Raw genomic sequence first — 27,933 nt, forward strand, 5'->3', positions numbered from 1 at the left:
AAGATTATCATATCCAGCATAGTTATTTAAAATCAATAGAGAGATGAAGATCTTCCAAGATGAACACAACTGAAAGCAACACATGCCAACTAAGCCAGCACTAGGGAATATATTTAAAAGATTCCATTGCAGAATGGAAGAAAAGAGAATCATGAGACCTAAGAATAATTCTCATGAGGAAAGATTAACAAATAAGAGTTAGGAATGAATCAGGCATGCTCAACTCAAAAGCTAACAGGCCTCTAAGATTAACAACAGTAAAAACCCGTATGTGCAGAGCAGATTTCAAACCAAAACTAATCTGAAGGTAGAGGTTACTAGATATTAACAAAGAGAGCAAACCATCTATAAAGAAACTGTAACTACCACTTATATGTATGCAACAAATGTTGGGGTGCCAACATATAAGTATCACTATATATACAAGGATGTAATAATAGTGGGGAATGTCACTATACCACTCAATATCAGTAAATAAGTTATCCTGATGAAAAAAATCACACAAACTTCAACATGAAATTATATAGGAGGCCGTTGCTCTGCTGCTAAGGTCAAAGTCTGATGTCACCAAAAAGCCCTGAGCTCAGTACAAAATGGTGGACTCCCTTTGTCAGTGAGGCTTCCTCTTCTCAAACTGGGAAATGTCATATAGCCTTGGTTATGATTACAGATTCAGCTTCTTTCTCTGAACAAGAACCTGTTCAGCTAGCACTTGAGATTCCTGGAATGTTTCCCTATGCTAGTGAGGGAGGCATCAGTACCTTTGCATTCAGCCAATGACCTTTGCCCATCCTAGATATTCCAACACTCCTTCCCCAAAAACTGTATAACCTTTGACTCACCCCGAGTCAAGTTGATGTCTTCCTGAAGCTGGTCTTGGTATATCATTATTACTGTTTGTACTCACTGGCCTGCCTGAAACCCTGTTCATCTCTCTACTCCCTTTATTTTTATGGGCCACTAGTAGCAAGGACTCCAAGGAGAAGGGAGACCCATCCAGGGCCACTTAACAGACACCCCCCTAGCCAATGATTGAAAGCTACTTAGAGAAGAATTTGTGTTCACCAGACATGACCACCATAAGTGGTTATCCAATCACAAGTAATAATCCCTAAAGGAATATACATATAAGCAACAGTAAATACACAAATACACTCAGTAGGTTACATTTATATAGTCACACATGAAGTGCATATATATATGTGTGTGTGTGTGTGTGTGTGTATATGTGTGTGTATATATATATGCATATATATGTATATATATGCATGTATACATATATATGACAAAAATTAAAATAAGAGACTGAATTTGAAAGGGAAATATGAAGTAAAATGTAGGAGGGTTGGAGAGAGGAAAGAAATAATATCATATTTTTATTTTAAAAGGGCTTACAGAGATGTAAAAGAATCAAGAGGAGAATGGACAAAGAAATGATAATGGAAGGGATGAATCTGAGCACATTTGTACATACACATGTTTTAATGAAGCCCATTATTTTATACATTTAATACATTGTAATGAAGATAAAATAAACACAAAATACAAATATGCTGGGCACAAATGAATATTACTAGAGGTAGAGTCAGAAGGATAGAAAGGTTGGGCTATATATAATAAGACTGTGAGTATTTCAAATTGATTTTAAAATAAAATAAATTGGGCAAGAAAAAGGACTCAGTGGATAAAGGGTGCTGCCAAGACTGGAGACAGGAGTCTAATCCCTAATACCTATGAGCTAGAAGTTAAAAAATGACTTCCACAGTTGGCTTTTGACCTTCATGTGTCTTCCTCCAATAAATACATGGAATTTTCCATTTTTAAAAAATAAAACAGATAAATTAGCAATGTTTCTGGAACTTAATCTCAGTGATAGACACAGGTTTTGTCCTACCCATGAACATAGGCATTCTCAGTATTTATATCCCAATCCCATTAGCATTGTTCTACAAGATACACCATTGGTTCCATAACTTGTAGCACTTTTCAGGCTCATACACATGTAGAGGGATAAAAGGTCAGCCAGAGAAAGTGCTTGGGTAGCAATGCAGGGTTGGGTAGATTTGAAGCAGAATCAATGGGAGTAAAGTGATGAAGCTTCCTTCATGAAGACCCAAGGTTCTTTATCAAGATTCTTATTTTGTTTTTCCTTTTTGCTTATATGCTTTATGTTGTTAAAAATACAGTTCCTAAGGGTTCTAATAAGTGTTTTTGATTTGTTCTTATGACAGACTAACCACCACTTCCTGAAAACAGTAACTGAACAAAACATGGAGATTGAGAAACTTCGAAAACATCTTAGGTATTTTTCAGACGAGTTTGGTTTATTATTATTATTATTAATTACATTTATTCAGGGAGATTTGTTTTAATGCCATAGATTTCCCTATCATTTGTCTTTCTCCCTTTTTATTACACCTTTGCCAGAAACACTCTGCATATATGTACATCAGCCATGAGTTCATTCAGTGAGGAGGCAACTATAGCGTGTATGTGGAGGTATATATCATAGTAAACCAGGGCTGTAGCAGGAAACTTGCTCCTCTGGAAAAGTGTTCTACTGCTTAACTCGCATTGGACTTCTGCCTAAGAGAAGGGGGCTCCAAAATCTTAGCAGATAGTTACCAAGACATAGCAGTGGGGGAGTGGAGAACTGAGACTGGGAAAAGAAAGATGCACCTAGGATGGATAGCCACTATTTTGCTTCTGTGATAGAACTTCTGACTAAAAGCATCCTGAAAAAAAAAACGAGTTTATTTTAAATGCTTATCCTTCCATGGTGCTTTCCATCACTGAGGCATGTCAGGGCAGGAACTTGAGGCAGGAATTACTGCAGAGACCATGGAGGAGTGCTGCTTACTAGCTTGCTGTCTCTGGCTTGCTCGGGTACCTTTCTTTTACAACCAGGATCACCTGCCCAGAAGAGTCACTGCCTACAGTGGACTGAGCCCTCCCACGTCAGAGATTAAACAAGCAATTCCCCACAGACCAAGGCTAATCTGATGGAAGCAACACCTAGATATCCTCTCTTCCCAGTTAACTCTTAACTTGTATCAAAGTTGATTTAAAAAACAAACAAACTAGTGAGCACATTTGTAATCAATGGAACATTATATATCTATTAAGAGGAATAAAAGAATAACAGCTATCTAAAATTTTAAGTTAGGATTTGAGGTAGGATTGGGGATGGAAGAGTAGCTTGGCTACAGTTCAAGCCCAGGGCCTTGCAAATGCAAGGAAGGTCCTCTGCCACTGAGCTACACACTCAGCCCTAATAATATATAAGAAATTTCAAAAACAAAAACAAAATAAAAAACAACAAATTTTAAGATGAGTAATTTTGTAGCATTTAGATTTTTCTAATTTGTAGTAATATAAATTCAGAATATTCACTGATAATTATCTGGAACTCATTGAAAGCTGCTATAATATAATACTCTCCTTCATCTCTAATTTTATTGACTTGGGTCTTTTCACTAGTTTTGCTAAAGATCCATTCATCCGGTTCTTTATCACTTCCATAGAACCCACTCTTTCCTTAATCTTTTGTATTGTTCTTTTAGTTTTCCGTTTCATGAATATAAACTCTGGTCTTTATTATTTCTTTCCTTGTGCTGATTTGAAGGTAAACTTTTCTAAGATCTTGAGTTTTATTATTAGATTATTTATTTGAAATATCTGATTTTTTATTGTAGGCAATTGTAACTATATAAATTTTCCAGCTATAACCACTTTTTTCTGTTTCCTTCAGGTTCCAGAATGTTATGATCTCATTCTCATTTGATTCTAAGAATTGTTTTATTTCCATCCAGATTCCTTTAAATGACTCACTCATTCTTTAGAAATGCGTACTTTGCAGCTTTTGGGTGGAATAGTTTGTAGATGTCTGTTACGTCCATTTGATCTATGGTATAGTTTAATTCTGAAGTTTGTTCATGTGTTTTATCTGGATGGCTTTGATGATGAGAATGATTGCTGAGGAGATGTTATGGAAGATACCCATTATTGTTGTTTTGAAGGGGTTGTTTTGGCTTTTATTTTGAAGAGGTTTTATGGACTTTAATAGAAGAGTTGGTTTATGATAATAGGTGTTATTGTATTGGGTGTATATAATTTTGCTGTACTTGAATCCTTCATCAATATAAACTGGCTATCCTTTTTTTGTTTTGCTATTTTGCTTTCTGTTAACAAAGGCTTCTAAATAAGCACAACAAAATGAATCAGTGAGCAATTAGAAACAACTTCAAAAAGTTTAAATGATAGGGACTGGGGAGATGACTCAATGGTTAAGATTTGCAAGCATTGGACCTAAAGTCAGATCCCTAGCAGAGATATAAAAGGCTAAGCATACCTGTGAATGCCTGTAGCCCCTGCTCTGAGGAGGTCAGGAGAGGAGAATTATCAAGCTTTTGGCCTTCACTCTAGCTGAGAGCAATAGAGGAAAACACTTGATGTTGGCCTCTGGCCTCTACACGTGTACATAAGTTAGGGTTAGACAAATACACCTGTGTAAACACAAACATCTTACATAAATAAGTAAGTAAAATTGAAGAAATAGACGTTTGCAGTGATAGAATGAGAAATTTCAGCAAATAAATATAAAAATCTAAAAACAAAACAGAAAAATGAGAACTACTATGCCAGAAAAACTTCAATTCTTTAGTGAGAATATTTTTCTACATCCTTTTGTGTCTGGGTTACCTCACTCAGGATGATATTTTCTAGTTCCATCCATTTGCCTGTGAATTTCATGAAGTCATTGTTTTTAATCGCTAAGTAGTATTCCATTGTGTAAATGTACCACATTTTCTGTATTCATTCTTCTGTTACAGGACATCTGGGTTGTTTCCAGTGTCTGACTATTATAAATAAGGCTGCTATGAACATAGTGGAACATGTGTCCTTGTTCTATATTGGAGCATTTTTTGGGTATATGCCCAGTAGTGATATAGCTGGGTCTTCAGGTAGAACTATTTCCAATTTTCTCAGGAAACGCCAGACTGATTTGCAAAGTGGTTTTATCAGCTCGCAGTCCCACCAGCAATTGGAGGAGTGTTCCTCTTTCTCCACATCCTCGCCAGCATTTGCTGTCACCTGAATTTTTGATCCTAGCTATTCTGACTGGTGTGAGGTGGAATCTCAGGGTTGTTTTGATTTGCATTTCCCTGATGACTCAAGATGTTGAACATTTCTTTCAGGTGCTTCTCAGCCATTTGAGATTCCTCAAGTAGCTCTGTACTCCACTTTTTAATAGGGTTATTTGGTTCTCCAGAATCTAACTTCTTAAATTCTTTGTATATTTTGGATATTAGTCCTCTATCAGATGTAGGGTTGGTAAAGGTCTTTTCTCAATCTGTGAGTTGCTATTTTGTCTTATTGATAGTGTCCTTGACCTTACAGAAGCTTTTCGATTTTATGAAGTCCCATTTGTCTGTTATTGATCTTAAAGCAAAAGTCACTGGTTCTCTGTTCAGGAAGTTTTCCCCTATGCCCAGCTATTTGAGGCTCTTCCTCACTTTATCTTCTATTAGATTCAGCATATCTGGTTTTATGTGGAGGTCCTTAATCCACTTGGACATGAGCTTTGTACAAGGAGATAAGAATGGATCAATTTGCATTCTTCTACATGCAGACCACCAGTTGAGCCCCCACCATTTCTTGAAAATGCTGTCTTTTTTCCACTGGATGGTTTTAGCTCCCTTGTCAAAGATCAAGTGACCATAGGTGTGTGGGTTCACTTCTGGGTCTTCAATTCTATTCCATTGATCGACTTGCCTGTCTCTATACCAATACCATGCAGGTTTTATCACAATTGCTCTATAGTACAGCTTGAAGTCAGGGATGGTGATTCCCCAAGCTCTTTAATTGTTAAGGATAGTTTTCACTTATCCTGGGTTTTTTGTTATTCCAAATTGCTCTTTCTAACTCTATGAAGAAATGAGTTGGAATTGTGATGAGGATTACATTGAATCTGTAGATTACTTTTGGTAAGATGGCCTTTTTTACTATATTAATCCTACCAATCCATGAGCATGGGAGATCCTTCTATCTTCTGAAGTCTTCTTCGATTTCCTTATGAATTTGAAGTTCTCATCCAACAGATCTTTCACTTATTTGGTTAGAGTCATACCAAGATATTTTATATTATTTGTGCGTATTGTAAAGGTTGTTGTTTTCCTAATTTCTTTCTCAGCCCTTTTATCCTTTGAGTAGAGGAAGACTACTGGTTTGTTTGAGTTAATTTTATATCCAGCCACTTTGCTTAAGTTGTTTATAAGCTGTAGGAGCTCTCTAGAATTTGGGGGGTTGCTTATGTATACTATCGTATCATCTGCAAATAGTGAAATCTTGACTTCCTCCCTCCCGATTTGTATCCCTTTCATCTCCTTTTGTTGTCTAATTGCTCTGGCTAGAACTTCGAGTACTGTGTTGAATAGGTAAGGAGAGAGTAGGCAGCCTTGTCTTGTCTGATTTTAGTGGGATTGCTTTGAGTTTCTATTTAGTTTGATGATGGCTATTGATTTGCTGTATATTGCTTTTATTATATTTAGGTATGAACCTTGAATTCCTGATCTTTCTAATACTTTTAACATGAAGGAGTGTTGTATTTTGGCAAAGGTGTTTTCAGCATCTTAGGAGATGATCATGTGGTTTTTGTCTTTGAGTTTGTTTATATAGTGGATTATGTTGATGGATTTCTGTATATTGACTCATCCCTGCATTCCTGGGATGAAGCCTACCTGATCATGGTAGATGATCGTTTTGATGTTTTCTTTTTTTTTTTTTTTTAGATTTTTATTTATTTATTATATGTAAGTACACTGTAGCTGTCTTCAGACACTCCAGAAGAGGGTGCCAGATCTCGTTACAGATGGTTGTGAGCCACCATGTGGTTGCTGGGATTTGAACTCTGGACCTTCGGAAGAGCAGTCGGGTGCTCTTACCCACTGAGCCATCTCACCAGCGATGTTTTCTTTTTTATTGTGAGAATTTTATTGAGCATTTTTGCATCAATATTTATAAGGGAGATTGGACTGTAGTTCTCTTTCTTTATTGGGTCTTTTTGTGGTTTAGGTATCACTATAACTGTAGCTTCATAGAATTGGGTAGTGTTCCTTATATTTCTAGTTATGGATTAGTTTGAGAAGTACTTGTTTTAGATCTTCTTTGAGGATCTGATAGAATTCTGCACTAAAACTATCTGGCCCTGGGATTTTTTTGATTGGGAGACTTCTGACTGTTTCTGTTTCCTTGGGGATGGGGGGTGTTGAGACTGTTTAGATGGTTTATTTGATCCTGATTTGACTTTGATACCTGGTATCTGTCTAGAAAATCATCCATTCCATTCCAGGTTTTCCAGTTTTCTGGAGTATAGGCTTTTATGGTAGGATCTGATTATTTTTTGGATTTCCTCAGTTTCTGTTGTTATATGTCCCTTTTCATTTCTGATTTTGTTAATTTGGATACTGTCTCTGTGCCCTCTGATAGTCTGGCTAAGGGCTTATCTACCTTACTGATTTTCTCAAAGAACCAGCTCCTGGTTTTGTTGATTCTTTGTATAGTTCTCTTGGTTTCTCCTTGGTTGATTTCAGTCCGGAGTTTCATTATTTCCTCCTGTCTACTACTCTTGGGTGCTTTTCCTTTTGTTCTACAGCTTTCAGATGAGCTATTAAGTTTCTAGTTATGATCTCTTCAGTTTCTTTATGGAGGCACTCAGGGCTATGAGTTTTCCTCTTAGCACTGCTTTCATTGTGTCTGGTAAGATTGAGTATGTTGTGCCTTCGTTTTCATTGAATTCCAAAAATGTAGCCGTCTGCGGCCACACTCAATTGTGAAACATTAATGAAGCTCAAAGCACCTATTGAACGTCACACAATAATAGTAGGAGATTTCAACACCCCACTCTCACTAATGATTTCAGCTCATCTGAAAGCTGTAGAACATTTTAAAAGATAAGCCAAAATAGGAAAGATTGACAAATAAGAGCCAAAGATGATTGGACAAAGCCAGGGAGAAAACATTTCAAAGGTCACAACATCTTGAAAAATGAAAGCTAAGCAATATGACAGAGCAGTTACAGACTTGAGTGGTTTGGGGGTTTGTTTTGTTTTGTTTTGTTTTGGGCTTTTTTTTTTTTTTCAAGATTTGGCATACTTACATACACACAAATTGTTGGCTTAGAAATGGAACCAAGTCTAAAAGCAAAATTTATTTTATATGTCTTACACTCAGAGCCAGAACGTAATTTAATATAATATTTTTAGTTTGCAAACATTTTTATTACAAGCTAGTACATGAGGTCAGGTGTAAATTTTCCCACGTGTTGCATTGTCTTGGTGCTGATACTGTTTCAGAATTCTTAGTGTTCCAGATTTTTCATATTTCTTGATTTGGTATTCTTAGGATATATTAATTTATACTCAAAAATTGATGCCAGAGTTGTAAAATTGCTGTGAAGACACCCACCTGTAATACTAGCTCTTAGGTAGAGACAGGAAAATCATGAGTTTGAGGCTAGACCATGTAATACCCTATCTCAAAAAAAGTCTGTGTGTGTGTGTGTGTGTGTTTGTGTAATAAACATGCATATGTATTTGTATAGATTGAAAGTAGAATATAATAATGTCTAAAAGAGGATAGTATACATTAGCATTGTTCAACAATTTTTACATAATTGTCTCTTCACTATAGACATTTTGGCTATAGAGAGATGTATCCATATTTAGTATGTATAGTATAGTATGTATAGTATACACTATATACTTAGTGCTAAGTATATAGTGTATATAGTATATATGGTTATTTGTTTCTAAGATAAAAAACATTTCTAGCAGTTATGTTCCCTAACTTAGTCATTGTTTCTGTGGACTGTGGCTATTTGTAGAATTTGGGAGCTACAGGCAGCCTACTTGTTCATCACCAAGGCAACAGTATGTATAATGTGGCAATTACTTGTGTGGAAAACTAGGTATCAACAACAAGCATTCATGTATTTCATACAAAGTTTTAATTAAATGCCAAAACATAGATCCAAAACATATTGTTTACATTAAACAGATACAGAATTTTAGTATAAAAATATTCAATAACAACATATATCATGGTTTAACATGAACTTAGAAAACAAAGAGTAGAGGGACCACCAAACAATACTGAAAGCTTTGTCATGACTGTTGAAACAATGAGTCATCTAACATTGTGTTTAACTCTAAAGTCAAGGCCCAGAAAAGACTGCAATTAAAAATAATCTCTGTAGCTTAGTAGTGTGACTTAGAATGCAGAGAAAGATCTTGCAAGAAAGATGAGTAAGGAAATTGGTTCATAAAGACCTGCAGTCATGTACTGAGAAATAAATTGGATATATAGAAGATCCATGTTGTGAGGGAAATTGAAGAACCTGGGGCTAGAGGTCAAGGGATACTGTTACAAAGTTGAACTGTCAGACAGCGTCATGATAGCCATTTGATTTATCTTTCCATTGTTATAAACTACACGGAACCAAAGGCTTGAACTATGTCACCCACCCAGGGTTTTCCAATAGAGTCAAGGAAGAGCCAAGTTGGAACTCAGATCTTTTCATTGCTGATCTCACTAAGCTGCTAAACCTGGCTTGATGACAGTATGCACAGCCGTAAAGAATCAAGAGTGAGAGAGTTGATTGGAAAAGAAAGGACAATGAGTGGGTATGTTGATTTTTGACATCTGTGTGGAAGAGTCATCTGGTTTTGGACATTTGGTGTAAAGACTGTGACGTGAGATTAAGTGTATTGAGAATGATATTGCTGGTTCTAGTTTCCTGAAACCTAAAGGGTCTTGAGTGTTGTGCTGTCCAAAAGCAATTTTGCCATAATATTTAACAACGGCATTCTATAGCTCAACATTAAGCAGATCAGAGTTGTATGCATAAAACTATGCCTGCTTTTCCTGCCACAGATTTGAAGGAACATAAGGATAAGCAGATGCTTCTTTGAGGGAAAGGGTGTTGCTTTCAAGTTTGACAGATTCTGAATGATGGGCATATTGACATTACCAAAATTCAGTTTGAAGTGATGCTCTGTATTACCATGCCAAGAAAAAGCAAATTAGAAATTCTTTAAACACATTTATACTTACACTGAAACACAATTTCATTTGTTGTCTTATATGATTTCAAAAACTAAAATCATGTGAACATATAATTAATGCTTGTTTAGTGTTTTCCTGTTTGATCATTGTGGAGATAACCTGCCATGGCACAGGAGACTTGAGGCTGTGTTCCATCAGCTTCACTCCCCTGCCCTTCCTTACCCACTTCATGTGTACAGGGCTCCAGGAGCCACTTGGCTGTTTCTCAAAACCACTGCTTTTGATCAGTATTCTGTTTCTCAGAAACATTGTACTCTCTCCCTCTCACTACATTTGCTTTCTCGATGAAGCTGTTTTTCTTCATTGCACCAGATTTTTACTCTTTTATCCTTGCAGATTCACTTAGCACTCACTCATTTAATTGAAATTTCATGTTGTTTCTCTGAGAGTGCTTTTTCATTTCATTATATTTGTTTATAATATGTATTCAGCTCAGTGACCTCAAATTCTGCATCTTGGTATGTCTGGAAGAAAAGGAGCCAAACATGGTGGTACACACCTTTAATTCCAGCACTGGGAGACAGGGGCAGGCAGAGCTCTCTGAGTTTGTGACCAGGCTAAACTGTATAGTGAGTTCCAACAGTGTGACTTTATCTTAAAAATATATATTGTCATTTATGTGTATGTTTGATGAGTGATGGGTTTTATCTGTGGTAGAGTACAAACCTTGAGTTTATTAATCTACTCTAAAGATGGCCTGAAACACTGGCATGTGGGTTCATATTAACTTCTCAAACCTAATAAAAATAATTAAGAAAGTTGGAGTTAGGTCTGGGATCAGGTCATGGAAGACTTGATGTTACTCTGTGCAGCCACTGATGTGAATGGATATGATTAAACTTTATTTTTGAAAAAATATTTTAAGGAAAGGATAAAACAAAAGTAGGTAAGAATTAAAGTAATTTTAAGTAATTTTGTTCAAAATATTTTTTAATTTAATTTTATTCATAATTCATTTTTTGCACTCCATATTCCATTCCCTGCCCCTCCCCATCCACCCTCCTACTGCTCCACATCCCATATCTCCTCACCCCACACCATCTCCATGTGAATGTCCCCACTCCCCACCCCACCTGACCTCTAAACTCCCTGGGGCCTCCAGTCTCTTGAGGGTTAGGTGCATCATGTCTGAATGAGCACAGACCTGGAAGTTCTCTACTGTATGTGTGTTGGGGGCCTCATATCAGTTGGTGTATGCTGTCTCTTTGGGGGTCCAGTGTTTGAAAGATCTCGGGGATCCAGATTAATTGAGACTGCTGGTCTTCCTACAGGATCTCCCTTTTCCTCAGCTTCCTTCAGCCTTCCCTAATTCAACAACAGGGGTCAGCTGCTTCTGTCCATTGGTTGGGTGCAAATAACTGCATCTAACTCTTTCAGCTGCTTGGTGGGTCTTCCTGAGTGCAGTCATACTAGGTCCCTTTTTGAGAGTGCTCCATAGCCTCAGTAATAGTGTCAGGCCTTGGGACCTCCCTTTGATCTGAATCCCACTGTGGGCCTCTCCCTGGATCTTCATCTCCTCAGGCTCCTCTCCATCTTCATCCCTGTAATTCTTTCAGTCAGGAACAATTATGGGTCAGAGGTGTGTAACTGTGGAATAGCAACCCCATCCATCACTTGATGTCCTGTCTTCCTGCTGGACGTGGGCTCTGTAAGTTCCCTCTCCCTACTGTCGGGCATTTCATCTAAGGCCCTTCCCTTTGAGTCCTGAGATTCTCTCACCTCCCAGGTCTCTGGTGCATTCTGGAGGGTTCCCCCAACCTCCTGTCTCCCAAGGGTGCCTGTTTCCATTCTTCCTGCTGGCCATCAGGGTTTCAGTCCCTTTCCCTCACCCAGTACCAGATCAGGTTCCCCTCTACACCCCCACTGGCCCCCCCACCCCGTCCACTTTTTGCAGGCAAATGGATGGAACTAGAAAATAACCTTACTGAGGTAACTCAGACCCAAAAGGACATGCATGATAATGACTCACTAATAAGTAGATATTAGCAAAAAGAAAAAAAAACAGAATACACAAGATACAGTCCACAGAATTCAAAAGGCTCAACAAGTGCCCAAGTGAGGACACCTCAGTCCCACTTGGGAAAGAGAAGAAAGCAATCACAAGTAGGGGAGGAGTGAAGGACTTGGAAGGGAATGTTCAAAATAATTTTAAATGGCTGTGCCTTTGACTTGGTGTTAAGAGTACATACATACATACATACGTGTGTGTGTGTGTGTGTGTGTGTGTGTGTGTGTGTATTCTGATTAACTTTAGCCACTTATTAACATGTATTGATACTATTTTTACATAAGTAATGTGTAACTTACTAATCGGTATTGACTGAGAATTGGGATCTGGGTGTGTAATTCAGTGGTAGGGTACTTATTTGACCCTTGAAAACCTTGAGTTTATTAATCCTTTGTGCCCACACCTAAAACTTACTGCATTTAACCAAATAACAGAGTCTCTGAAGTCAATAAAAGTTCTTGGTATATGGGTAATAGGACACAACCCCTTTACATTGTTTGACCACCTCATCCTTCTCTTCAGTAATTCCTGAGTGGGATAACATTCCGGTTTTCTTTTTTATTTATTATTTATTTTTTAATTAGATATTTTCTTTATTTACATTTCAAATCTCACTCCCTTTCCTAGTTTCCCCTCTGAATATCCCCTATCCCCTCCCCCTGCTCCCCAACCCACCTACTCCTACTTCCTGGCCCTGGTATTCCCCTATACTGGGGCATATAAACTTCACAGGACCAAGGACCTCTCCTCCCATTGATGACCGACTGGGCCATCCTCTGCTACATATGCAACTAGAGCCAGGAGAGTCCCTCCATGTGTTCTGTTTGTTTGTTTTGTTTTGTTTTGTTTTTGATTGGTAATTTAGTCCCAGGGAGCTCTGGAGGTACTGGTTAGTTCATATTGTTGTTCATCCTAGGGGGCTGCAAACCCCTTCAGCTCCTTTCTCTAGCTCCTCCATTGGGGACCCTGTACTCTGTCCAGTGATTGACTGAGTATCCACTTCTGTATTTGCCAGGCACTGGGCAGAGCCTCTCAGGAGACAGCTATATCAGGCTCCCGTCAGCAAGCTCTTTTTGGCATCTGCAATAGTGTCTAGGTTTGGTGGTTGTTTATGGAATGGATCCCCAGGTGGAGCAGCTCTGAATGGTCATTCCTTAAGTCTCTGCTCTGAACTTTGTCTCTGTAACTTTTCTTGACCCAGAGTTCTGTAGGATATCCAGAGGTACTTATAACACAGGGCTCTGAGCTGAAATTATTGTCCCATCTCCCAAACCTTTTATCTGTTTATAAATGGTGTCATCCAGTTCCTGATTCAGAAAGGAGGCATCATACTTTGTTCTGCTTCCCAGCTCTACATTTAAACTGTGTCACTTTCCTATCACTGCACTGTTTGTTTGTTTCTGTTTCTTTTATTATTAATAACTATTTTATTTATTTACATTCCAAATGTCCCCTTTTCGGTCCCCCCAACCCTACATCCTCCTTCCCTGGGGTATCAAGTCTCTACAGGATTAGGCACATCCTTTCCCACTAAGGCTAGACAAAGCAGTCCTCTGCTACATATGTGCTGGCCCTTATGCTCTCAGGTTGGTGCCTTAGACTCTGGGAGCTCCCAGGGGTCCAGGTTAGTTGACACTGTTGTTCTTCCTATGGGGTTACAATCCTCTTCAGTTCCTTCAGTCCTTCCCCTAATTGAGCCATAGGGGTCCCTGACTTCAGTCCAGTAGTTGGCTGTAAGTATCTACATCTGTCTCAGTCAGCTGCTGGTAGAATCTCCCAGAGGACAGCCATGCTAGACTCCTGTCTGCAAGCACAACACAGCATCAGTAATAATGTCAGAGTTTGGTGCTCATCCATGGGATGGAATCCAAGTTGAGCCAGTCACTGGACAGCCTTTCCTTCACTCCCTGCTCCATTTTTGTCCGTGCATTTCTTTTAGACAGGAACAATTTTGGGTCAAAGGTTGTAAAGGTGGTTTGTTGACCCCATCCGTCTACTGAGAGCCCTGTCTATTTACTGGAGATGGTCTCTTCAGGTTCCATCTCCCCACTGTTGGGCATTTTGGTTAAGATCACCACATTTGAGCCCTGGGAGCCTCTCATATCCCAGGTCTCTGGAACTTTCTAAAGGTTCCCACTGGCCCCATCCCTGGCAGCAGCATATTTCCATTCATTCTCCTGGCCCTCTGGGCTTCTCCCCATATACCTGATCCTGCCTGTTTTCCCCTCTCCTAACCCCTCTACCCCTCAGGTCCCTCCTCCCTCTGCCTCCTGTGAATGTTTTGTTCCCCATTCTAAGTGAGATTGAAGCATCCTCACTTGAGCCTTCTTTCCTGTTAAACTTCTTACAGTCTGTGTGTTGTATTGTGAATATTCTGTACTTTTTGGCTAATATCCAGTTATCAGTAATTATATACCATAAATGTCCTTTGTCACTGCTCTTGCTGAGCCTCTCCCATGTAAGCCCCTGCTGAAACCCCCTCTGGCTTTTCTCACCCCCTTTCTTCTTGTCCTTTTCTTAAAATAGTCTTTCAGAATTATGATCTGATCATGCAGCTTCTTGTCCTGACCTCAGGCCACTCCTCACTGCAGCTTTCTGAACTATTTGATTTCTCTGAACAGCCACACTGTTGCTTGTCTAAAATTCCTCCTTTTGCCAAATGTCCTCCCAATTTTAAAAGTTCAGCTCAAGTGTCATATTTTAGATAATCTTTTCTAAGTTATTTTCTTTCTTCCCTTTAAAGCCTACTGTCTTGTATAGTACAGTTGTAGACTGAATGCTTGTCTGTTGTGATATTTGAACACTTTTTATATGTAACTGTGTACAGTTTCAACTGTCCTTACTAACCTGTAAGGTCCACAAAAGAGGGTAAGAAAATATTTTGACTGATTAACTTTGCAAATTAAATAACTAAATTGTCTATACTCATGCCCCTTGCTCTTCAGTCTTTCAAAGGCACAGCTGCTTTCTTAGCCTCTCATTCAGAAAAAGTTTATATTATACTCTTTATTCATCTACTCAGGATTGGGGGACTGCTTGGTAGTGTGATTTCCAAGTGAGCACACCTGAGCAGTCATCTTGATATAGTTATCAGAAGCTGTTTTGTGTTTTCTAGTATAGATCCAACCTTTAAATTATATTGTATAAGTAAATGGCTTTATTGAAGAACGTAAGAGCTGATGTACAGTTCTTGATCTCATGCTATCATATTGAATGTAATAGATAGCTTATGTAAGTTGAAGTTTATGTATATTCATTGTGTTCATTTCTAGTCATTTTTACAACTGCATAATAGCTTTTTCTACAAAAGTATGTGTACTAATAACTTTTATATACCACTTAATTTTAAAATGTACTTTTGCCAGGTGATAGTTTTATTTTAACAGAGATAACAAATTTTTCTCAGATGTTTCATGTTTTCATTTGAATAATATTGTGTTTTCTATTGTTAAAAAAGTTGTGGAAATATGGAACTCATGTACCACTAGTTTTGATTCACAGTGTCTCTTGGGATCTCTCCCGTATGAGAAGTGGCCTTGAGCAGATGTGCTTCATCATAGGATTGCCAAACAGCTCCATATGTGTCATCAGCTAGCTTTCTAGGTTTCTGAGCAGAGAAAACAGGGGATAGCAGCTTTTCTGTTATTTTTTTTTCTTCACAGTGTTTAACTTTAATGTTATTTAAGGACAGATTGTAATTATATGTTATTGTTAAATGTTTGTTTCTCTGACTCTTTGAAGAATAAAGAATTTTGATTTTACTTATAGAGCACATGGGTCACAAATGAACCTTTGTGGCAACTATTTAATATTGGGATTTCTTGTTTCCTGGTTGTGTCAAAACTCCTCATAGTTCAGCTGTCTCTGTGATCCTGAGATCCTGGGTGTGTCAGAGCTTCTGGAGTCAAGCTGTGTCTGGGACTCTGAGATCCTGGTGTAACCAAGCTCCTGGGATCCTGGGATCCTGTGGTCCTGGGCGTGTTAGAGCGTCTGGGAGTGGATCTTCCTCTGGGTGTTGTGGGACTGGCTGGGGAGTTTGCACCCAAGGTCTGCTCAAATCCAGAAGGAACCTGTGCCACTGGTTGGGCGGAGTTCCTGGGTCCCACTGATTCCAGTTAGTCCCCTGTTGGGGCAGATGTTGTGTCCTCCTCACCCCTGATCCTATGATCCTGGGCATGTTAGAGCGCTTGTAAGTGGAGCTTCCTCTGGGTGTTGTGGGGCTGGCTGGGGAGTTCCTACCCAAGGGTCTGCTAGGCCGCCAGCCCAGACTGAAAAGCAAGTTATTTCTTTATAGCACTAGAGTTTGGCAAGCCAAAGATCAAGACGCCAATAGTTTCCATATCCAGTGAGGGCTCTGCTTCATAAATTATACCTTCTTCGTGTGTCTTTACATGGTGGGAGGAACAAGCCACCTCATTCAGGCCTCCTTTACAAGGCTGCTGATCTCAATTTTGAGAGCTCCACAATCACAATTTCATCACGCCTTCTAAGACCATCACATGAGAGGAAAGATACATTCAGACAGCTGCTGTTTACTGATGGATCATTCTGGCAGATGGCTAAGTGTGTGAAGTTCAGTTTCTTCATCTATCTAGGCAAGCTAAAATGCCTCCCTGCACGCCACACCCCAGTACATCGTAACACAGTATTTAAGCACATCCATTCTTCTTTGGCATGTAGTCTATCTAGATAGGAAACTATCTTTTCATATCATTTCTATTACTATGTTTTGTGTTCTTAAAAGTTTAGGTCTCTTTTGCAAAGTTCTTTTGAATTCTCCTGTCTCAGACATTGCTGATAACTATTTTTCCTCTTCCATCCTCTGAAATTGCCTTGAAGAATCTTTATTTTACTTACTGTAGAATTACCTCTTTTGAATAGTTTGTATTTGTTCTTGAGTTTCTTCTCTGGCGTTTGGGGCTATTTCTCAGGTTCTGTTGTCGTATTTTTTTTTTTTTTTTTTTTTGGTTTTTCGAGACAGGGTTTCTCTGTAGCCCTGGCTGTACTGGAACTCAGGCTGGTCTCGAACTCAAAAATCTGCCTGCCTCTGCCTCCCAAGTGCTGGGATTAAAGGCGTGCGCCACCACACTCAGCTCTGTTGTCTTCTTTATTTTCTCATCTGGCATACTGAATAGAGATGTTTTTTAAATTTCTATCCCTTTTACTCAATTCCCCCTCTTTCCTTAAGTGTACCCTACCTAAGTTTGTTAATATCAGTGTTTCCCCAATACATACATTTAGCATTGATCTGCTTTGTTGACCTCAAAACTTGAATTGCTAGGGCATTAGTTTCTTTGGTTTGTTATTTTGTTTTGCTAGGGTCTTAGCCCCAGGTTGACGTTGAGCTCATTAATCCAGGCTGACCTCAAACTTCTTATCTTCCAGTCTCAGCCTCTTGTGTGCTGGGATTCTATACAAGTGCCACCTCACCTAGCTAAACTTTGTGTTTTTCAATAACAGATACTCTGCTTCTGAAAAAAAATTATCTTATTTTAGGAGGCTAAGGAGATTGTACAGCTCCTCATGAAGTAGCAAGGTTTGGCCCTGTATGCCCATGATACCAGGAAGATAAGAGACATGTGGATCCCAAGGCTCTTTGGGTAACCAGTCCAACCTAATCAGAGAAGTCCAATACTTGTATAGTAGTAATCTGCTTTAAATAAATAGGAGTATGTGGTGTGTGTGTGTGTGTGTGTCTTTGTCTATATGTCTGTGTGTATGTTGAGGCTTCTAAAAAATCACTACTGTAGGATTGTGCACACATGAACAATTAATGGGTAAAACATGAAGATGCAGTTGTCCTCAGAGCTGGTATTTTCATCTTCTCTCCTTTGCACTCACTTACTGTGTTCTTATTTGTCTTCAAAAGGGCTAATAAAGTATAGTTGCCTGCAGATTGTAATCCATCTTCTATGAACTCATAATTCTACAAGGGAGAATTCATTTAGTATTGATTGTAATGCAGTTTGATCTGTTAATGTACAAAGAATTATGTCTTATAAGGATTGCAGTTAAAGGCGCACACCTTTAATCTCAACACTTGGGAGGCAGAGGCAGGTGGATTTCTGAGTTTGAGGCCAGCCTGGTCTACAAAGTGATTTCAAGGACAGCCGGGGCTACACAGAGAAACCCTGTCATGAAAAACCAAAAAAAGAAAAAAAAAAAAGATTGCAATTTAGGATCTTATGTAAGCAAAACCAGTGTGAACTTGACAAGAGAAAACTTTTAATTTGTAGCACAGGGTCCCCAATGGAAGAGTTAGAGAAATGACTGAAGGAGCTGAAGGGGATGGCAACCCTATAGGAAGAACAACAATATCAACCAACCAGAGCACCCAGGGACTAAACCACCAACCAAAGAGTACACATGGAGGGACCCATGGCTCCAGCCACATACGTAGCAGAGGATGGCCTTGTTGGACATCAATGGGAAAAGGGGCCCTTGGTCCTGTGAAGGCTCGATGTCGAAGTGTTGGGGAATGCCAGGACCAGGAAGTGGGAGTGGGTGGGTGGGGGAACACCGTTATAGAAGCAGGGGGAGAGGGGATGGATAGGGGATTTCTGTAGGGGAAACCAGGAAAGGGGATAACATTTGAAATGTAAACAAAGAAAATACCTAATTTTAAAAAAAGTTAAAAAGAAAGAAAAATTAGGAAAACAAGGAGAGACTTGTACAATAAAAATGGGAAACACCGAGAGTGTGCTCAAGGAAGCGTGTGCTTTGTATGTTCGCTGTTAAACCTGCAACAGAGTACAAGAGATGAGGCCTTGATATTGACTGGTACTGACCTTTTTCATATAGAACAGTATCGAATTTATTCAGAAGTAATGAAAATAAAACTTTTTTCCATTTTTTCTGAGAAATACAGATATAAATTTTAAGGTTGAATTTTAAGCCTGAAGCTGGGCCTGGTGGCACCTGCCTATAATCTCAACACTTAGAGCTAGGGAAGCAGAAGGATCATTGTTCCAGTCAGCTTCAGGCCTTTGAAACTTGTCGTTGAAAACAAAAAGGAGTTGGGAGAATCGGTTCTTGGAAGTGAGAGCGATGCTAAAGGTTAGGTCATAAAAACCGAGATGAATACACACTTGCCAAACAGTTTAGAGGCTGACTAAAACCAGATCAAAGTAAGGAAAAGTTGTATTACAAAGAGAAGTTTTGTTCTCTCGGCAGGCGGTGAGGTGAGTTTCATCACTATAAGTGACAGCCCTGGGCTCCTGATGCCAGTGCTCTCTCTGCATGCTGAGATACGCCCAGCAGATGCTCTCAGTCTCAGAGCTGATTAGAGCCCACCACTCTCTTCAATGTAATTTATGGTTACTTGTTCAGCAATCCATGAAGCAAATAGTAAAAGCAGCATTATGCTGAAATTCTTCTTTAGGATGATCAAATATTTCTTCATTACATACATAGGATTTATTTATCTAAATAAAGTATTCTTTATACCCCTCTGAAATTACTTATTTTTTATTTGCTTTTACATGTTATCTTATTAGCAATAAGGAAATTATTCGAAATTTACCTTTGGGATCCATTTTTAGTTACATAAACATTAATAATGATTTTACTAAATTTAGATTTTGAACTTTTTTTTGAACCTTTTATTCTTTATGGTCTCCAACATAACACATGAATTTACTTTCTTTTTCAGGCAAGCCAGATTAGATCTGAGAGTTGCAGTAACAAAAGTGGAAGAGTTAACTAAAGTTACTGAAGGTCTTCAAGAACAGATGCTAAAGAAGGTATACTAGAAGTGTTAGGAATTCCTTAGTGAAGACTGTTTCCATTGACATTAGCATAGTGAATTAAACATCATTAAAATGCACATTACAATCAACTTTTGCTTAATTATATGGTCTATGAAAGTGAAAAATAAACATCTAATGCCATATGTTGTATTGACTACTGAAGTTTTTATTGTCATAGTAGGCTGACTCTAAGTCATAGGGAACTTTTAGAATGATATTGTGTCAGAGTTTAGATGTAGATGGATATAGTTACTAAAAATTCTAGTTCTAATAGTGACTATATATGTGACTATCTAAGCCTTATTTCCTGATTCCTTAAAAGTTGATTATAGGTTTCCAGTACTGATAGAGAAGTATAGAGGGGTGTAAGAGCACTCTCACAAGTAATTGTTTTTAGGCCTGGAAAACATCCTAAAAGAACTATGTTCTTCATGCTATAAATGGTGTTTGTGTATTACATTCTAAGATGGTTCAAGTAAGCTTCAGGATCTTTACTTTCTAGGAGGAAGATGTTATGTCTGCACAAGGAAAAGAAGAAGCATCGGATAGACGTGTACAGCAGTTACAATCTAGTATAAAACAGTTAGAGTCAAGGTAATACTTCTGTGTCTCTGCGGTTGGCATATGTACAACACAGTAGAGTTTCAATCATAGTTATTGGAATAGGTATCTTATAAATGCTAAATCAAAACTATAGCCATGGGCTTAAAATCGGAACATTAGTTTATAATTGTATTGTTATACTTTGAACTTATGGGCATGGAAGCACATGCCTTTAATCCTTGTACTCAGGAAATAGGGGCAAGAAGTTCAGGGTAATCTAGTGTACCTAGTGAGTCCCAGGACAGCCAGTGTTATGTAGGGACTCTGTCTTAAAAGAAAAAAAAATTATATAATGCATTTAGAGTCTAGACACTCATGCCAAGTACATTGATTCATGTCACAATTTTGAAAGTTGAACCAAATTTAATCTAGGGGTTTTTTTTTTCCTAAAAAAATATCAACTCTTGGTTACCATGATGTTTCTGTTAATATGGTTCCTAGAGCTCCCATATATAAAGCCTGGCTCTAAGTCTGAACATTCACCCACATTAAGAGAATATAATATAATATGTAAATGAAAAGATATATATATAGATATAGATAGATATAGATATATAGAGAGATGGTTTTGTACACAGAGAGTATGTGTGTGTGTGAATGTGTTTTGGCCAAACCAGGAGAAATCCTCAATCTGCCTTACCTAGCAGTACTACAACTTAAACAAAACATGAAATTAAGTCCAGAAGATGTATATAGATTTAGTTGTGGGTACTAGTAAAGGTGAAAAGCTTTTCTCCTGTCACCGGGGGCTTGGGTTTGAGAAGAAATGCTTTGTCTCCCAACATGGTATTCATTATGACCTATATATTGACCTCTACAATACTTTAGCACAAAAGACACCTTTATTGTCAGTCCTCTTGATTTAAGCATATAGATTTTTAAGTATTTGTAGTTATTCTTAAAAACAGAAAGCCCTTCTTCTAAAATGTTAAAAATTTCTAAATCATTGTATCTGAAGAAATTAGATACTTCTTCAAAGCCTCCATAATTCTACATTTTAATAAATAATACAGTCTAAATAATCATTGAAACAGAAGACAATGAAAACGTCAGCTTTTAACTATTCGTTAATGTTTTGGGCCACAAATTCTGCAAGAGGGATTATGTCTAGGAGCTGAATGCTGTATATTATTCCTGCCTCTTAAAATGTTCAGTGTGGGGCCTGGAGAGGTGGCTCAGCAGTTAAGAGCACTCACTGTTCTTCCAGAGGTCCTGAGTTTTCAGGCAAATGGATGGAACCAGAAAATACCATCCTGAAAAAGGTAACCCAGACCCAGAAAGACAAACATATTATGTACTCACTCATAGTGGACATTAGCCACAAATTATAGGATAACTATGCTACTATCCACAGGTCTGAAGAAGCTAAGTAATAAGAAGGGTCCAAGACAGGATGCTTGAATCTAACTTGGAGAAAGATTAATTAGACATTGGAGGTGGATGGAGGGAGGGAATTGGGAGGGGAGGGGATCTGGGTTGGGAATCGGGCATGTGAATTGGGGCAGATAGGGATGGGAGAGAAAATGGAAATTGTGGGGGGGGGAGGGGCATCTCTAGAATGAGACAGAGTCTGCAACAGGGAGGGCTCCTGGGTGTCTATGGGGGTGACCTTAGATGAGACTCCTAGCATCTGAGGATATGGAGACTGAAGTAGCCACCTCTTGTAGCTGGTGGAGGGAGGAGGATACCAACCCACCAACAAAACCTTCAACCCAAAATTTGTTCTGCCTATAAGATGTACAGGGATAAAGGTGGAGCAGAGACTAAGAGAGGGCCATTCAATGACTGGCCCAACTTAAGATCCCACCCAATGGGAAAGAGCCAACCCCTGACACTATTAATGATGCTCTGCTATACCTGCAGACAGGACCCTAGCATAACTGTCTTCTGAGAGGCTTCATCTAGCAGCTGATGGAATTAGATGTTCCACACAGCCAAACATTAGGTGCGGTTTGTTGAATCTTGTAGAAGAGTAAGGGGAAGGACTGAGGGAGCTGGAGGGGTCAAGATCAGCACAAGACTTATGGAGTCAACTAACCTGGGCCCATAGAGGCTCACAGAGATTAAACCAGCAACCAGCATGCATGAGCTTGCATAGACCCCCCTATATATTTGCAGTAGATGTGCAGCTTAGTCTTTATGTGGGTCTTCTAACAACTGGAGCAGGGGGCTGTCTCAGACTCTGTTGTCTGTCAGAGGTCAACCTCAAGTGTCTTCCTCTGTTCTTTTCTACTATAGGTTTTGAGACAGTCTCCCCTAGAACCTAGAGCTCCCATATGTGTGGCCTGGCTGGCTGATAAACCCAAAGTATCCCCTGTCTTTGTTGTCACAGCAACAGATTCCAAGAGCACACTCCCACAGCTGGCTCTTCTCTTAGTAGGTACTGTGAATCAAACACAGGTCCTCATGGTTGTATAGAAACAGCTCTTACTGATAGAGACATCTTCCCAGACCCTCATAGCTTATATTTTTACCATAACACTCCTTTAAGGGTTTTTATTGGCCATGTTAAAAATGATGTTAAATATATATAAATATATATTCCAAGTACTTTAATGATTTTATTTACTTATAAAATGAGTAAATTACATATTTAATAAAATTTCATTATTGACATATTCATGATAATAAAATTGACAATAATATGTCTGCCTATCTTAACTTTAACATGCACTGTTTATGCTAAGAATTTTGCCATTTAAGATTTAGAATAGCTAAAATGGGCAGAAGAAAATGGGTGTGACCCCTAAAGGAATCAATAGATTTTATCTGAGAGAGAAAAAAAGAGAAATAGTAAGCAGCTTTGTCTTTGATAGTTATGGTTTGAATGGCCTTGAGAGGTATGTATGCCTACTGAACAGGGATAATGTTGAGATATCTATGATATAATTGAGATACATACCAGGGAAGCTAAATATAATTTTCCCTGCATTATTTGAAGAAAAGAAACTTTGTATCTATGGGTGTTATGCTTGCATATATGTCTATGTACTGCTTTTCTGCTTCGTGCCCACAGAGGCTGGAGAAAGTATAGGATTCCCCAGGACTAGTGTTTTGAGCTACTACACGAGTACTGGAAATTAAACCCAGGTTCTCTTGAAGAGCAACAGTGCTCTTAACCACTGAGACATCTCTAATACCCTGAAGAAAAAATTTAACACTCTAAAGCAACTTATATGACCACAGGTGAAACCATTTTTTTCACCATGCTCTGAATACTTATTGAATACTCTTAGAAAAAGAGAATGCACTCTCTCTAAGGGAAGTAGTGTGAAAGTGATCTGAACATATAATGTAGGTAGGACTTTTTGTTTAATAATGGAGGGATGACAAAGCAGCAGTTAAGAGCTCTTGCTTCTCTTTCAGAGGATCCAAAGTTAGTCCTAGCATCTACATTAAACAGCTCACAACTACCTGTAACTGCTGTCCAAGGGGATTCAATGCCCTCTTCTAGCTGCTATGGTCACCCGTACACATAATACAAAACCACACAAAGATACACACATAGTCACATAATTTAAAAGAAAATACAATTTCAGTTTTTTCATTGACAATTTGGTTAGGTAGTTTAAGGACTCTACAACACTCTAAAAGACCAAAAGCACCAGACAAATTCAAAGAATTGTATTATTCAGGCTTTGCATTCATGAGTATGTTCATAATGGGGAATGCTTAAAAAAAAATAGGAAGCAGTTTCACACAGGTAGATAACAAATGAAGAGTGGGTCTTATTGGGGATATCAAAAAGGTTCATAGCCTATGTGAGGACAGTAAATCAAAGCTCTCATATCAAGAGGAGTAAGAATGAGTCAATTCTGAATTATACATGAGTGGCCAGTTACTCCAGGTAACATCTTCCAAACCAGAAATAGTTATATACACTTCTCAAATGATAAATGATGGCCTTTTGTGAATGTGTCGATGAGAGCCTCGGGCAGGTGGGGAAGTGACTGCCCTAGGCTTCAGGTGCTGTCTGATGATATCCTGGGATTGTTGTTTGGTAGAGCAAAACAGATGCTGCTTCAGGAAACCAGATGCGTATCCCTTTCGGGAAGAGATGTACAGGAGATAGTATAGGCGCTGAAAAACCAGAGTTCATGAGTCCAAGGCCAGGCTTGGATGCATAACAGACACTGTCTAAAAAGTAACTTCAGCTAATAAAAACATAAGGTAGAGAATCTAAAGCACATACTGAATAATTTTGGAAACAGTAAGCCATCTTTTTCATATATGAGGAAGTTTTTACTGCCTTTACCTTTCCCCAAGACGGCATAACCATTCTTAGTTTCAGAATCAAATTTTCTTTCCATTTTAAAGCAGAAAATAAAAGAACAATGAAGTTGAATAAAAAAGTAGTTACACAAGGGAAAAAGTTCTTGAGAAAATATAGCTAATTTTCCTTCAGTTTTTTTTTTTTTTAGAAATAACTTTATTATGTTTGAAGATCTGAGATACCTTTTTAAATATATTCTATAGCCTTGTCTTAAATTGCTATCTTACTACAAACATTTAATCTAGAATATTGTTGTTCTATCCAGGTCTTAGTGTTACATTGAAGAGCTTGAAAATTGTCATTAATAACCTATAAACGAGTAAATACTCACAGTCTATGAATTCGCATTGTATTTATATCTGAAAATCAAATCTATGATTGTAATCTGTTATGCACAGAAATCCTCTAAGACTGAACATACCAACAGATTTAAGCTGCTCTCAACCTTGGTCAGAGAAGCTGCTTATTCCAGAAGGTGGTGATTACTGCAGAGACTCATAACTCTGCAAAGTCCTGAGAATAAGCAATTGGGAATTCTCAGCAGTCAGTAGGACAAGTATATAAACATCCCTACCCAACCCCTACTCCCAAGCTCAGAGAACATCACAGAAAATGGGACAGGAAGAATATATGGGGAAGTGTACCATAAAAGATAGACTTCTGGATATGACATAGCTGTTACAAGAGCTCATAGCCACTGTGATTGCCTGTACAAGATATACAGGAGATCAAGCCAGTTAAAAAAATCTAGCATGGGAGACCATGCCAAGAGAGACCCTAACAGTGTGGGGAAGACCAGAAACCAGAGGCCAGATGGCCCAGAGAGCTATGATAGTACCAAACATGAGCAGAAAAAACAAACAAAAAAAGACAATATAGACAGTAGCCTAGCATAATAATCATCAGTGAGGCTTCAACCAGCAACTGATACAAACAGATGCAGAGACCTATAGGGAGGAAAGGATTTTGAGAACCAGAGGGGTCAAGGATATCACATGAAAAACCACAGAATCAACAAACCTGAACTTGCAGGGGTTCGCAGAGACTAAAACGACAATCAAAAGCCTGCACTGGCCTTACCTAGGCTCTCAGTATATATGTCGTAATTGTGTGGCTTGTTGTTTTGTTGGAGTCCTAAGAGGGAGCAGAAGCTGTTTCTGACACTTTTGTCTGCTTTTGGAACCCTTGTCCTCCTAATGGATTGCCTTGTCCTGCCTTTATATAAAGGGAAGTGCCTAATCTTACTGCACCTTGATATACCACATTTGGTTGATCCCCCTGGGAGGCCTGCCCTTTTCTGAAGGGAAATGGAGGAGTGACATTTGGTATTCGCTAAGAGAGATTGACTTTTCTTTTAGGGGAGGCCACTGGAAGGTTTACCACATCCCAGGAAATGATCCTACACATATTTCCATATAGGAAGCACTAATTGTACTTTGTTGGGGGGGGGGCAGATGAAATTAGGCAGTAGATGGAAAACCTATTGAGGGAGGGAGGAAAGAGAGCTGGACAAAGGCAATAGGGGATCCATATGGCCAGGATACATTGTATACATCTATGAAATTTTCACAAAATTAAAGACACCAAAACCCAAAGGGATCATCACACAATTAGAATCAAAATATCTTGTCTCAGTTCTGCTGCTCTTTTTATTATCTTAGTCAAAAGCTGACCATGGTATGATTTTGTTTAGAATACCCATTGTAAAATCTACTTTTTTTTTTTTTTTTGTTTTTGTTTTTGTTTTTGTTTTTTCGAGACAGGGTTTCTCTGTGCAGCCCTGGCTGTCCTGGAACTCACTTGGTAGACCAGGCTGGCCTCGAACTCAGAAATCTGCCTGCCTCTGCCTCCCAAGTGCTGAGATTAAAGGCGTGCGCCACCATAGAACTATAGCAAGGTTTAAATGAGAAATACATGTAAAAATAACAAGCATACTACCATCATATAGTGATGTTTAGTAAACTTCATATGTCCTTTCTTCCCTTTAAAAATATTTAACTTTCATATTGTGGTTAATTTCTAGATTGTGTGTAGCAATTGAAGAAGCCAATGTACTAAAAACAGGAAAAACAAATTTGGAAAAGCAAATCAAAGAACTACAAGCAAAATGTAGTGAATCAGAAAATGAGAAATATGAGGCTATTTCAAGAGCCAGAAATAGCATGCAGCTCTTAGAAGAAGCTAACATTAAACAAAATCAGGTAAGAAAACATGGAAGCATGTTTATAAAATAATAAGATCCCCACAGGCCCCACAGGCCCTAACAATGAAAGGATCAGCAGCTACTGAATAAATGTAGGAAACAAATGACACTTCCCTTTACCAGATAATTATGCTGTATTTTAAATGGTAAAAGTAATATCATAAAATATGCTAACATGTCAGTCATTATCAAAAATAGTATTTAAGTATTAGACTTTGTTTGTTTGTTTTGTTTGGGGGGAGTTTTGTTTTGTTTTTAATTAGGTATTTTCCTCATTTACATTTCCAATACTATCCAAAAAGTCCCCAATACACTCCCCCCCCCCACTCCCCTACCCACCCACTCCCACTTTTTGGCCCTGGCATTCCCCTGTACTGGGGCATATAAAGTTTGCAAGTCCAGTGGGCCTCTCTTTCCAGTGATGGCCGACTAGGCCATCTTTCGATACATATGCAGCTAGAGTCAAGAGCTCTGGGGTACTGGTTAGTTCATAATGTTGTTCCACCTACATGGTTGCAGATCCCTTTAGCTCCTTGGGTACTTTCTCTAGCTCCTCCACTGGGAGCCCTGTGATCCATCCAATAGCTGACTGTGAGCATCCACTTCTGTGTTTGCTAGGCCCCGGCATAGTCTCACAAGAGACCGCATCTGGGTCCTTTCAGCAAAATCTTGCTAGTGTATGCAATGGTGTTAAAAATATGTTTACAGCCGGGCGTGGTGGCGCACGCCTTTAATCCCAGCACTCGGGAGGCAGAGGCAGGCGGATTTCTGAGTTCGAGGCCAGCCTGGTCTACAAAGTGAGCTCCAGGACAGCCAGAGCTATAAAGAGAAACCCTGTCTCGAAAAAAACAAAAAAAAAAACAAAAAAAACAAAAAACAAAAAAAAAAATATATATATATATGTTTATTATGTATAGTATTCTGTGTGCATATATGCCTGCATGCCAGAAGAGGGCGCCAGATCTCCTTACAG

At 38.7% G+C, this 27,933-nt stretch overlaps 1 protein-coding gene across 5 annotated transcripts in view; it reads left to right on the plus strand.

Annotated features, from left to right (window-relative positions):
- The window catches only part of Sclt1 (sodium channel and clathrin linker 1), a 123,456-nt gene that overhangs the window by 40,458 nt on the left and 55,065 nt on the right, over nt 1-27,933 (plus strand). For all 5 annotated transcript variants that reach the window (XR_015046761.1, XM_085835917.1, XM_021157911.2 and 2 more), the window contains 4 exons: nt 2,232-2,302; nt 19,785-19,875; nt 20,384-20,475; nt 26,781-26,958. Coding sequence is in view for 4 of the 5 variants with exons in the window: in XM_085835917.1 (XP_085692043.1) it covers nt 2,232-2,302; nt 19,785-19,875; nt 20,384-20,475; nt 26,781-26,958 (432 nt within the window). In the remaining variant the exon portion in view is untranslated. The remainder of the gene's footprint in view (nt 1-2,231; nt 2,303-19,784; nt 19,876-20,383; nt 20,476-26,780; nt 26,959-27,933) is intronic.

Source organism: Mus caroli, unplaced genomic scaffold, assembly GCF_978045245.1.
Source record: "Mus caroli unplaced genomic scaffold, Mus_caroli_1 scaffold_3, whole genome shotgun sequence".
Lineage (NCBI taxonomy): Eukaryota > Metazoa > Chordata > Mammalia > Rodentia > Muridae > Mus > Mus caroli.